The sequence below is a fragment of the Manacus candei genome, unplaced genomic scaffold (assembly GCF_025592945.1).
Source record: "Manacus candei isolate 608988 ecotype Guabito, Panama unplaced genomic scaffold, ASM2559294v1 h1tg000041l, whole genome shotgun sequence".
Taxonomy (NCBI): domain Eukaryota; kingdom Metazoa; phylum Chordata; class Aves; order Passeriformes; family Pipridae; genus Manacus; species Manacus candei.
Genome location: NW_026138089.1, coordinates 200554 through 215004, shown reverse-complemented (window position 1 = coordinate 215004; position 14451 = coordinate 200554). Strand labels below are relative to the sequence as shown.

The following is a 14451-nucleotide window of genomic DNA, read 5'->3' as shown; positions in this document are numbered from 1 at the left end:
ATTAAATGCAAACTTCAATCCTACTTATTGATAAGTCATAAGTGATACTCCTATAGCACTAGTAAGATGATTGCACAAAACAGAAATTCTTACAGCGACTGTGCCAAAAGTTTTATCTGCTCAAAATTACCACTCATATAGCATGTACAGAAGAATGATTTAAAATGGAAGAGCGAAAAGTTAATTTATATGCATCATTTCTTCATGAAAAACAATCAGTGTGAGAAAGAGTTTCATATAAGTTCAGTTTGGGATGCCATTTAGTTAATTAACTAAGCCATTCTCATTAACAAACTCAATATTGACTTTAAAACAAAATCTATGTAATTTCTTTAAAATTATGAATATTTATGAGCCATAGTGTTTCTGATAAGGTTGGAGTAAAGACTGTATTATTAGAGGAAGGTTAAAGAAGGCTATTAAGAATATATAGAGAAGATTTTTATTTGCTATGTACCTAGTGTTTTGTGGTTCCTTGCAAGCCTCTCAGGACCTGACCTGTGTTTATTTGGGTTTGTTTTTTTTTAAAAAAATCTTAATGGTGTATTTGTAATATTTTCAAGTTTCATTTTTATTTAAAAAATCTGTTTTCCCCCATCAATGCAAAAAAATGAGGCAGTCCACAAAACCAACGCACCAAACAATTTTCTGCTTCATCTAGCTGACTAGCTTTTTAAAAAGTAAACAAAACCTTTCCCCCATCCCAAAGATTTGTTTTAGTTTTCTTCCATGGTAGTATGACTGTGTATATCAGTCTTCTGAATATCTGTATGCTTCTTATATGTAATACTTACAACTAATTTTCATTCATTCTGCTCTCTGCTATCCCAGCAATTCTCTTTTGTCACGGACCTTTTTGAGTACAAGACCCTCCACCTTCAATCTCTGCTAAATTATCTAGTCCATGATTTTCTTTTCCTTATGTCTTTTTATTACTCAGTTCCACAAATCCAAAAGCAGCCTCAAAGGCTTTACAGTATAGCTCCTTCAGTGATTTTTAATGAAGGATATTCCAACAGGAAAATTATTTTTAAATAAAAGTACAATTGTTCTTTCCCTGGCTTATGGCAGGAAGTACCATAAATACCCCTCAGGCTACACACAGTCTATGAGACAATCAAACTCCAGCACTCACCCACAGTACTGGTAGCCTGGTCTGAACAGCTACTTTGAGCCTGTCAGTCAAAGCCTTTTTTTAACATGGAAAGCAGAGTCTTATGAATATGTTGGGACCTGACAACATGGCAGGCCACAGTGATATTATCCAGCTCAGAGCTGGCTGTGCTGGTGCCATGTCCCAGGGAAACACAACAGGGTTAGTTAATGGGGTATGATAAACCCTGTCTGACATATTTAAGAGTAATCTCTTCTCACTGTTTGGCAAACTATAGTAGTCCTAGCAACACTTCTGATCCCTCCATGTGACAGGGTTCCTCCAGTCTGCTGCTCTGTCTCACCATTCTTTTCTGCAGCCCTCCTTTTCCTAAGGTCACTCATTATCCAATTGCTTTACTTATTTTTTTGCTACATAGTAAGTTGGATAATGAATGTATAGCTAAACTGTATTATATCCACAGTAAATAAGCAGGGATTTATTTTTGCATTATCTTCACACAGTATAGAATAATTATAGTGGGTTGATATTTTATCTACAGCTAAATATTTATAGCATTTCTTACCAACAAATTATTTATTTGTTAAAAATTAAAGAAAACAGTAACGTTAGTATTCCAAATGTAGTGAGTGATCTTGACTGCCAAGTACCCAGCTGACATTTCTCACAAGGAACAACTAACAATGAATTTGCTTTTCTTTTTGGCTGTTCTTCAGGAATTACCTGGTTTAACGCATTTGTAAGAAACGTGCTGTTAATAGAAAAGCTGAGAGTGTTGGAGTTACCTTAGTTTAACTGTAGTCAGGCCATTCTCTAGGTAATGATGATTATGAATTTTTGAAAAGGTGTTGTTAAAACTATGAGAAAAATTACCAAAAAAAAAAAAAAAAGGAGGGGGAAAGGGAAGGGAAAGTTGAAATTTATTTCAGACTATTCCATTGTTGGGAATTCTAATTACATGGGCATGTTGCTACCTCGACAGGCCTATATAAATGAAGTATAATCTTTATCTTGTGAACAACATTGATTTTTAGGCCCCTATAGTCCTCCTTAAAAGAGATGCATGAAACACTTGACAGACAATGGCAGCATCTGTCTTGGAACTGAAGTTTTAAAAAGCCCAGATGACTGTCATTGATTGGTGTGCAACAGTATGCAAACCATCGTTCATTATACGTGAAATGACTCTCAAATATATAGTTGTTGCAGTGTAGAAAAATGTGTAAGAATTTGCCTAAAATGACATATTTGATATCTGGTTATTCAGATACATCAATATTACCCCAATGTAGTAACAAATGTATCAACAGTTAGTACTTCTTGTATTCAAAGTACTTGGCATAACTTCTTAAATATATGATTAATATATTCTGGATTTGTACGGCAAACAACAACAAAAAGTAATTTTAATATGGTTGGTAAGATAGTGTGATATATATAGTGTGTATATATATACATATATGTATATATATATTAAATACATACATGTATTTAATCATGCTTTTATGGTCTCATTGGCTAGTACACACTTTTTTACCCCTCCATGACTGTATTCCTAAATACTTTTCTTTGCTTAAGTTCTTAAATCTTAATTAATGCTAGCTGCCAGCAATAAAAAGAAATTAAGCCTGTATATACTTGTTTCTTAGAACTTGTGACATTCTCATGTTTGTCCGGTGAACAGTAAAATCAAACCACATTTCATTATAGTGAAACCATTTGTTGATATGGCTGATGATAACATGAATGTGGACTACACCTAATTAGCAATCTATGACAGACTGTAACAGGTAATTTAGCATAACAAAAGGCTTTATCATATTTAATGAAATCAGGCCACTCATTAAATGAAACTAAATTCAGAAAGTATCAACCTTTTGTTCCCCAAAATGCTGGCTATACTATTCTAATTTCAAATTGAAAGAACAGAAATCAAACTGTGGCATTCATTTTCCAACATATTTTCTCCTCCGCCCCACAAATAAAAGCACTAGTAATTGCAGTAGTTCCAACTATAGGCTAAAACTAAGTTGCACTGACATGCTGGAAATTTTATGTCATTGCAGGTAATCTATGAATAATTTCTACTCAAGGCGAGCTACAATACATGAACTATAACCTTGTAATGACTTTGTCTTTCTGCTCTTTCTGCTCCCATCTGTTTTTCTCTACACTTGATCAACCAAGCTAAGACGACCTATACTTTTTCTGGTTGTACAGAAAATGTTCACAAATTATAGCTGTGTCACTCCACTCTAATTTTTTTCTTGTCCACATAGCACAACAAATTGATTTGCTGTGGCAATAAACAGTGAAATAGTCTCTTCAGTGTCTAGTAATTAGAACTAATACTAGCAGACAAATTAAAAGGCAGCAAAACAAAATGTCTCCATCAGGCACTTATGATAACCTTCATAATACATACAGTAGACTTTGTGAAGACTAAGGTGGATAAATGAGGAGAATGCTGATTTTGGCATCCAGCTTACTTTCAGATAATCTAGCTCATCGCTCTTGGCTGACACCAGACCAAGAATAATATTAAAGAGTAATAAACTCCTTCCAGCAAACCTCTGATTCCATGGTTCACTGGTCTCAGACCTAATCTATCAATCCATTTACTGCACAGAAAAAGGTAAGAAACCCATTACAGATCTGTTACATGCCATGGCAGGTGGTATATGACAAGAACTGAATTCATCACAAACTGCAGTGCCTAGTACCCTTTTGTATGCTTTGAAGCACTAGGTGGTTAGCTTACTTGGCTATCACAGCAGAAGATACTTTGAGCTTTGAAAATAAATGAAAAATTCTTGATGTGAAAGCATAAAAATGGTCATAAAATACTTCATTTTTCATAATATTAAGACTTCACAAAGACAGTGCTATTTTAATTTTTACAAGAAATACTGCTTTGGAGAGGGTATAATAAGTAAAACCAGGATAGAATTTAAAAGTCATGCCTTTCAAATGTGGGCTTTAATCTTCATTCTCTGCTTAAACTATATTGTCTTAGGTAACAGCCTATTAGAATCACTATGCAATAAAGTTGTCTAAAGAAAAGTCATGCTAAAATTATTACTATCCAAAGGAAGAAAAACTCTTCATATATCTACTCTCAAGGTCATCAGCACGTGATACAAACACCCAAAAGCAAAGACAATTCTGAAGTAAAAGCAAAAAAGCTACTTTAATGTGACTGCAATTCCTTTCATACTCAATTTCTTTTCTAGGTTATTTCCATTGCTGTAGGGCAACAGTTTCTGTGACTGTAAAGAAGGTTTGAACATGACTTATTTCAAATATGTCACCTTGAAGGTTAAGACTCACAGGTGTTGTCCCCTATTCCCCTGCTTGGCAGATCAAGGTAAAACAAAAATTTGTGATAACTTTGGGAGATATTTGGCTACATTCTCAGCTGGTGTAAATTGTCACAGCTGCTCTGAAGTAAACAGAATTACTCTGGTGTACACCAGATAAGGACCTACCTACATTATTTATGTAACTGTCATGTATGTTTCATATCCTGAAAACAGCATCTTTCTGCAGTATGAGATAATCAGAAATGGTAGAGCATTACATGTTCATTTTTAGCAGAGATGCCAGAAAACTAAACAAACAGTTAGAAACAATAGATTAAAGTATAAGATACACTCTTAAGAGGGGATGGAGAGACAGAAAAGCCCCAGAGAAATCTCTGTGTGATGATGTTTGTCTACTGTGCTTTAAGGAACACAAAAAATATATCCTCATCAAAACAACTGACTACAGAACCAATCTCAGGTGACCTACAAAGTCTGCTTGATATGAAAGTGCCAGACCTGTGAGCTTTGGTTCACAGCAAACATCTTTGGGGTTTTTTTCAGTGCTTACATATCTGTAACTGAAGGAAGAAAACATTAAGTTCCTCTGTCAGGCCTACCGAGTTTCTTTACATGATTGCTAATTTTATTACAGACCCTAGACTTTCAGGTCACAAAGTGAAACAATTAATTGAGGCTTTCTATGCAAATCATGAGTAACAGAAAAAAATATGTAAATGAAAAAAATAATTATTTTTCCCTTAGGTTTCATTGGAAAAATCCTACAGAAACCCAAACTGAGCTTCTGTGTTCTTTTTGTTTTCTACATCTGTCAAGATCACAATAAAAATAGAAAAATGTATGAGAAAGAGAAGACCATCAGAGAATGTGCATGGAGTTCAGTCTTGTAATTTTCAATCTCAATTTCTGTTCATTTAAAAAAGCAAACAAACAAAAAAACAAACAAACAAAAAAAACCCCACCAACAACAAAACCCAAACCCAAACAAAACCCAAAACCAAAAACGGGAAACCACAAACCACTGCATTTTCTCTGATTATTTAGATTCAAAGTGCCAAGGAGAACTTAGTTTTATACATCTCCATGGGTAGATAACTGAAATCAAAATGATGTGGTTAAGTAATGATCTCAAGTGGAAGATTAATTTTCTCGTTTTAGTCTCTTTTATAAGTAAATGAAAGGTTTCAAGTAGTAAATTCGAAGCATAATTATTTTGCCAGACACATTGCTTAGATCTAAGAGACATAAAATTGTAAAAAATCAGTAAACTGTAATAAATCACTAAACAGTCATCTTGTCCACCATATTTCATCCAAACCTAAATACTTTCAACAACATTCTTTGTTGCACTGACTGTGACAAGTAACCTAAAACATTTTTGCATCAGCAAGCAGAAAATGCAAATGCAAAGTTTTTAGGTATGTGACTAATCAGTAAAAACCTATATTCAATGACAAATTGCAGATTTTCTTATAATGTATTTAGGTAATCTTGCTAAAAGTTTTTTCTTGAAAAGTAATACTGTCTTTTTATTATCACAGTTTAGATACTAAAATCGTGGTGCCTAATTTCAGCTATGTATATGCTTCCTTCAGTTAGTAAATAACACCATTTTGATCCTGAAGTGTTCTGAATTCTTCTATATATATTGATTTCAGAAACCCATTAGTAAAGAAAGAGACACTTCTGTCCAACCACAGAAATAATGATTTATGTGTCCAACTTGGAGTTTGTGAATGTGATCAATATTTATTATCCACTTCTGCCTGAGCCATTAGCTAATATTCTGAACTTTGCCAGACTGTTTCTGTTAAGAAGAAACCAGTAAGAGTACCACATCAAATAAGCTGCTTTTCATTTCTCTGGTCTGTGCTTGAAAATCAACAGCATTTACGGAAATGGTAACAAAAAACCCAGAATGCAGTATTCTTGACCAAAAACTCTAGCTTGTCTTTTCAGTAAAGTACTCAGAGGATTTTTTTTCTCACCTTTTTCCCCAGAGATGAACACAACAAATTACTCTTCTTTTTTCACCCCAGCATCCCGGTAACTTTAACAAATAGATACCACAGGTTAATTTCCCAGATTCTGACTTTGCCATCAGTCTCAACAGAAATCCTTCAGCTGATTCTCCCTTGACCTTTTCCAACCAGGCTAATCCATACCTTGGGTGGTAATCCTCTGGACAAGGCTTTTATCATTTCTGCTACACAAGAGCATTCAATTTATTTACCTCTGTTTACCAGATTTACTACTCATTTTCACCAGTTTCTACCAAAAAAATGTGCTACTTAGCAATAAAACCGAACAAAATCCTCCCTTATTTTTCTCCATGAGTATGAAGATCCCAGAAGGCAAAATAAGTGGTATTTTGCTACACAGAAACCAAAAGTGAATGATCGAGGCTGGAAGAAACAAGGTGGAAGGTGAGACAGAGGGTGCAGCTTCCACCTTGGGATTTGGAACAGAAGAGAATTGGGAAGTGTTTCCATAAAGAATATCAGAGGCTACTGCCTCTCACACACCTGAGTCACAAAGCCTGGAATATTTGCTGTACCAGCAAAAGCACCAGGCTACAGAAATGACGCTCTGCGTTTTCACCCTGAAGCAGGAGACCTGTAATTTGAATGCAACATCATCACTTCAGGCACTAATGGTCTTGGTTTGCTATCATTGTTTCTCACAGCAGTGTATTGTATACACTTTTCTTCCTCAGGTTCATTATGCATACAAATGTCTCTTCATACAGAAAAAAATGATACATACCAGAAAATATATAATGCAAATATTCACTGCAGATTAAAATTTTACACCACAGTTATAACAGTAATATGTCTAACCTTTAACAAACGATGGTTAGCCTCCTTCAGTGTACTCTCAAGCTTATGTTTTTTGTCTGGCTTCAGTGATGCACTTCCAAGTGCTATTCCTCTAGTTTCATTTAATCGTTTCAGTATTCCCTTGTGGGGCGGCAGCTCTTCAACTCTTAACTGGAACAGACAAATACAGCAGTTAAGATGAACTGTGGCAGAATTTCCAGCTCTCTTATCTTCACCCTTATCGATTTGTGTATCAGCTGAAGGAATAAACTCAATTCAAGGCAAAATAACTGTTGCTTTCTGAATGTAGAAGGTTAAAAAAAAAAAACCCAAAAGAGACTCTATTAGTGAATCAAGCCTAAAGAGAGTCCTAAATGCAAAATATAGGTTTCCTGAAGGTATTAATCACTATTACATTATAAATTCTAGCTCTGAACACTCAATACCTCATGCATATGAATTTTAATAATCTTTTAATATGGTGAGGAGCAAGTATTTTGGAGAAGGGTTTTAATATGTTCCATGCTGTGAACAGTCACACAGATGGTATGTGGCAAAAAGCCCTCCAGTCTAACCTCTTGATTAAGATTGTTCATGTATGTTCATTAAAAAAAACTAAAAATGAAAGCCAAAGAATGCAAGGTAGCATCTAAATGTTTCAATTCTCCATCATGTGTGTAGTCACTGAAAACTTATATTGTCAAACTAAGTTAACATATCAAGTAAGGTTAAGGTAGCTCATAGAATCTTCTTTGAGGGTTTTGTTCTTTTTTTTTTTCTTGTTTGTTTTTTATTATTAACATAGGCAGGTAGGTATGAAATTAGCCAGGCTGCAAGCCAATGAATTGTTATTTACTGTATTAGGATGTATTCCCTTTTGTGCAGCTCCAGAAGAAGGTGGACTGTAAAAACAAGATACAAATAAGACATGTTTACCACCTTTAATTTTGGATTATATATCCTTTGGAAATACTATAATTAGGAAATATTTGTGTATATATGAGGAGTGGAGCACCTTCATGGTTCTAAACAATCAATTTAGACCTTAAACCTTTAATCATGTCTGCAAATGATAAGATGCATCTAACACCCCTTGTAAGTATTTCTTTGCCTTGGGTCTAATATCTTTAACAACAGAGACAGAGCCTCACAAATCCTCTGACCAACTCACTGACATCTTATGCTAAACAGTCAGAGAGAAAAATTCAGCACATGGTAAAGTTTCTGTTTCCTCAAATGCTATTTATTCTATTTTTTTTTTTATTTAAAAAGAAAATTAAAGATAGAATTTTACTAAAGAATCCTTTGGAATTTTTTTTCAGATTTTGTTGAAAGAAGGATAGAACAAGCTGACAAGTTTTCTTCTGATTCCTTAATGCTCTATACATCACTTGCTGAATTTGTTTAGCTTGGATTGACATAAAGTATAACTAGGTCCTTATACTCAAGAGAGAACAGGAAACCTTTAGGTATATGTTCTATAAGTAATATGCAATTTCCAATTACAGTTTAATTTATTATTGTACAAATTATAAAAGATAGTCATTTTATTGAACACATTTCAAAAAACTAAACAGAGCAACTTCTGTTGAATATATTTATTAGCAGTATCAAAGTTCCAACTTATTAATGAAAATATTCCAGCCTTTAAAAAACAAATATTTAATATTCTAATGGGGGGGGTGTTAAAGCATTTTTAAAAATAAGTCACCTAGATGTTCAGTCTAGAAAATGTTGCAGTAATATTTTAATGAGTTGACATTTATAATTATTCATAAAATTCTGGATCCCATTATGAAATACTGAATACCATTTAACAAGTGAGAAGTCATAAAACATTAACAAGACACCTATAGAGAAATGTAGTACATATAAACCAGTCAAGTTCTGAACTAAGAAATGAGGATGAAAAAGATAATGATTAATTGCCTAGTGACAGATATTTTCCTTTTAGTATATTTTCCATAACTTTTCTTGTTTTAATATGATCAGTATATATTTGTTCCTGGGTTTTGAAATTCCACTGCTTTGATTTATCTAAAAATGTTAAATGAATGCTGTATTTGATGGGAGAAACCTTTTCAAAAAATAGTTTTTAATTCTCTTCAATGTAGAATTCATAAAGTAAGAGAACATTAAGAATAAAGCTTACAATACCTTTACTTTACTAAGGCAGTCTCTCAACTGGTCTTCATTCCCTGGTTCAAGGGGAATCCCAATAACACTGTCTGTTTCCTCTAACCATAAAATCAACTTGTTCAAATCCTCTTGAAATTCTGATAAAATATTCTTTTCTTCCTCTAGTCTGTAATAAAAATTTGAAATCAATGTTTCTATAAACTTATTTTTATATTGAAGTGCTTATCCATACTGAAACACAAGGCATAATTAATTCTTATCATTTATATTATTTTTATGTGTGCCATAGATTTCTTCATATCAAAATTATCAGACAAACACTCTTTTGATATGGCAAGAAATGTATTTTAAAAGAAAAGCTCAAGGTATCACTTGTAATATCACTAAATTCAGCTTCCAAATTGCATATGACAGGTAGCAAACAAGCACACCAGAACCTAGAACTGTTAATTATTTAGACTAGAATTTTGTGTGAACTAACAGCAGGGAAGTCGAGTGTCAGCAACTAAGGATTCTAACATCAAGTTTTACCAAACTGGATCTATAACAAATGACATAGATTCATTTGAACATATTGAGCTAAAAAATATTTCAGTGACTGTGTCATATAGTTTGTGTAAAGCATTCCAGTCAAGAATTCACAAAAAGTAGGTGAGGTTTGCAGTCCATAATAAACAATAGGATAGGATTTATGCATGGCACATAACTTCAGATGTCTGCTTTGTCTCAATCTACAACTCATCTGTTCATTTTCTCATCCAAAACATAAACATTGCAGGTGTCTAAAGTCAGGTAGGGTTATTTTTACCATGACTATATAAATATATTGAGATGTGAACTTTTGTGCCAAAGCTTCCAAAGTTATCAAGAGATGCCTGCAAAAAAATTTCAAGAGTAGCAGGGAAGAGCATTGACAGAATGTGAACCCTTTGGGATTTACATTATGAGTGGATCCCATCTGAAGGAAAAAATTATGTTTTATATAATATGCTTGTAATTTATCCATCAAACTTATTCACAAAACTGATGTTACACTAAATATTACCTGTATGAAAAGATCAAATCATTAGCAATTAAATTAAACAATCACTTTTACATAATAATAGAGGTTTTTTGTTATTATTTAGTTAAAATTATTTGAGATCAAAGAAAAAGATGTAAAGTCAGGTTATTGGTTTGGTGGGGTTTTTTTTTGTTTTGTTTTGTTTTGTTTTTTATTGTTATGGTTATTTCCAAGATCCAACTGAGTTTGAGAGGTTAGTCTTACATTATACATAATAAAAAGTTGTATTAATATTTAAGAACATAACATGACAGTGAAGAATCAAGGTCACTATTATTAATATATTATTTCTGAATGCAATATTATATTAAAGAAGAAAAATTATATGAGCTTTCTCTAGTGCCCCATACTCACCATGATGGTCACTGCCCACAAAACACACTGAGAAGTTACGTGGAACAAAATCTATTCTGAACTATGCTCTCCTTTCTTTGAATTTTTGGTGTGTTTTAATGTCTGTTTTGTTGTGGGTTTTTGGGGTTTTTTTTTAGGAAACTATGTTTTCTGATGGCCAGCTTAAGCAAAGAAGTCTTTAGAGAAGTTACAGGACTAAGCTTCAGGCAAAACTGAATCAAGAAAAAGTGTCAGTATCACATCATTTAACAAAAAGTACTGAAAACAGTTGTTGGTTGACACAGTTGCCTGCACACATGCATACACACACAGAGTCTTACAAACAGCTCAGAAACTACAGATTAGGCTTTTATTCAAGCAGAATAAGAATTTAGAATTTCCAGCAGTCAGTACCTCTCTTACAGATGTTTGTGCATCCAAATCACCAAAACATTTCACTCTATATTAAAAAACCTTTGTCATTAAAATCTTATATGACTCTTTTTTCCCTCACTGTAATTTCCAGAGAATAAAAGTATTCAAGTGACTATAAGTGTTCTGGATTTGAAACACTTATTTACAAGGAAAGAAAACTACTTCCTTAATATTTTAAGTAAAAGCATTTGCTTAGGGTGAATACAAAGGAAGAAAAAATAAGAGTTGTTAAAATTCATTTTAAATAACATCATCCAGGTTACAGTGTAAAATGGGAGAAGTCTGATTTGGTCAGCACTGAAAACTGTACTAGCGAAGAGGGGCATAAGCATAAGGCTGAATTAAATTATGTTCTATTTCACAGAAAAATAAACATCTGACCTCATGGTATAGGCAAGAAATTTGTCTAGATTGAGATTAGATCTGAGGAGAGTAAAGAGTTCTGTGCTAGGAATGCTGATTATTAAAAAAAAAACCCCAAACTAGGAGTGTACAACTAAACTATTCTTTTACAAAACTTGCAAACTAACAGAACTTTTGCTAGGACTTTACCTGTATTTCATCTTATTAGTGTTTATTATGTTTCCTTAACAAGGCATCTTTGCAAGATGAGCATCATTATACTAGATGAATAAGTATTCTACAGGGTCTACAGTCCCCCTTCTGAAGTAAGAGAGTAAAAACCAAAGTATCAAATACAACACTCTTGAGCAGACCTCACTAGTGAGATGGTACATCGCACAGCCTGGCTGCCCTAAACATGTCATGTCTTCAGGAGAACTAGAAAGTGAAGAAAGGAGAAGCCTCTGCACCAGCCAAGGATCATAAAATTGATTAGAAACAAGGAAAGACTTTTAAAGTCATTGAATCCAACTGTTAACCAAGCACTGCCAAGTCTGTCACCCAACCATTTCCCCAAGTGCCACATCTACATGTCCTTTAAATTCCTACAGAGGTGGTGACTCAACCACTTCCATGGCCAGCTTTCTGTGAAGACATTTTTCCTAACATTCAATCTAAACCTCCCTTGGCACAACTTGAGGCCATTCCCTGTTGTCCTATTGTTTTTACTGTGGAGAAGAGACTGACACACAGCTCATTAGGGCCTCCTTTCAGGTAGTTGTAGAGAGTGATAAGATCTTCCCTCAGCCTCCTTTACCAAAGAGAAAAAATCATTAACACCCAAAAGTCAATATTCATAATTACATTTAGAGCATGAAAATGCTGGATTTAAAAATTAATTAACTGTAATATTATATTTTATTATGATAAGTGATAATTGTTTAAATAATTAAAATTGTTATATAATATATTTAATATATTAACATATATAAGCTGAAACATTTGGCGAATTTCTCTCTCAACAGTCTCTCAACACAGTTCTAGATCGAGTTCCTGCTTTAGATCTAGAACAGATTATTTGCTTTTGTTCTTAATACAGTATATTCTAATATTTGCTAGACATATGAGGCCACCAATCTTCTTTTTTTTCTAAGCTCATAAACAAGTTACTCTTCTGTAACTGCCTAGAATTAAACAAACACAAGCCACTAGTGCCAAATTGTTCTTTAGAGAAAAAAGGAGATGAGACTTACTGTGAAAATAAACCCCTCCAAAACTATTTATGTCTTTATATATAAGATATAGGTATACCCATAGATGCACACATATACTTACATTTATACAAACAAATACATAAAAAAGTGAACACCACAAATAGCAAAATAATTAACAGTCCTACTTTCTTGGTTTTGTTTTAGATTTTCTAATGGAATTCTGAGTGACTGTTTTCAGGGACTGCTGTTTGCCCAGGATTTCTGGAAATGCGACCAGATCAACAAAAAGTCCTGATGCAGGTGGACTCCAGTATTTCTTGTACTAATATTTCTATGTACTAGTCTCTGAATCTCTTATAAAGTATTGTTATGCAGCCAGAAATTCTGGACCTTCCTGATGCACAAACTTACCCATTTTGGTTGTACAGGACATGCAGAGAAGAACCAACTTTATAGCATTATATTTATTACAGTGTTCTTCACTGAGAAGTGTTTATGTCAAAGAGGTCAAATGCTCATCTTAAGCCAAAATAGGTTATCTAAAACCAGACAAAATATCTTTTTTGTGTGAAACTGAGGCAGATGCTAAAAATAAAGAAAAACTAACTCCCTGTAATCCTAAAAGCAGAACCATAACTTCGAATCTTTCTGAGGCAGTGTCTTTTTCTGCTCCAGTTATGGAAATCTGGGAATCATCATCCAATGTTACACTGTGAACCACATAATAAAACCTCTGTTCCTCAACCTGGTCAGGCTCCCTGAGACCTAAGCTCTCAGGAACAGCTTCATTTTTTTAATTTCCTCTCACTTCTACTCATTTATAAAGTGCATAGCTCAGTGGAGACATTATGTGATGGTACCCTAAGGATGTATCTGAGAAAGATACAAGTTTAAATACTTTAATTCTGGCACAGAAAAGACATAGTGTTCAGCTCAATACACCCACGAGCAAAATTATTGAGCTGCATAGTATTTTGAATGAGAAATCAAAAAGATTTCTTGTCTCCTAGAAGAGATAGTAATTGGCAAGATTCCTTTTTCATCTTAAGTACACTGTCAGTTTTATCACCCTTATGAATTCAGCTGCAACCCTTAAAACATTTAAACTTTTCCTATCATGAAAGAAGGATTTTTATTTTTCTTTTAACTTTGATGACTAATTTAATTGTTGCTCAGTATGATGGGGATGTTCTTAACCTAAGACTTTCCAGGAATTCTTTTAGAGATGTTTCATACATAGACATGGATGCACCCCATCCCCCCACATACATATAATTCATATGTATGTATACACACATGCACAGAAGGTTTCAGAGTTCAGAAACAAAAAGCATTCCATAAAGATCTACTTCTTTATTCTAGTCAGGAACAGCGTATAGTATAGCAATTAAAAGGTCCATTGCAATTAATGAGAAATGCAGGTGCACTTTATAGTTTACTTTACAATTCGTTCTTGACCTGCTAGAACGTTACTTCTATTATAAATAACATCCTGCATGACAAGTGTCATATTATGCAAGACAGTAAAATAAAGCACTCTGTGTTAGCTGAACCAGCTAATCAAATTAAAAGTTTTAACTCAGTGACTGACTACACCTTTTTGAACAAGCTGATTTCCATCACCATAATTACATTTGGAACAACAGACACATGTAATTTCTAGGCGTTT

General features: G+C 33.7%; 1 protein-coding gene across 4 annotated transcripts in view; it reads right to left on the bottom strand.

Annotated features, from left to right (window-relative positions):
• Nucleotides 1–14451, bottom strand: part of LOC127474395 (dystrophin-like) — a 589003-nt gene that overhangs the window by 376684 nt on the left and 197868 nt on the right. For all 4 annotated transcript variants that reach the window (XM_051795060.1, XM_051795058.1, XM_051795057.1 and 1 more), the window contains exons 4-5: nucleotides 9414–9561; nucleotides 7278–7427 (exon numbers count right to left, since the gene is read on the bottom strand). In XM_051795060.1, coding sequence (XP_051651020.1) covers nucleotides 7278–7427; nucleotides 9414–9561 — 298 coding nt within the window. The remainder of the gene's footprint in view (nucleotides 1–7277; nucleotides 7428–9413; nucleotides 9562–14451) is intronic.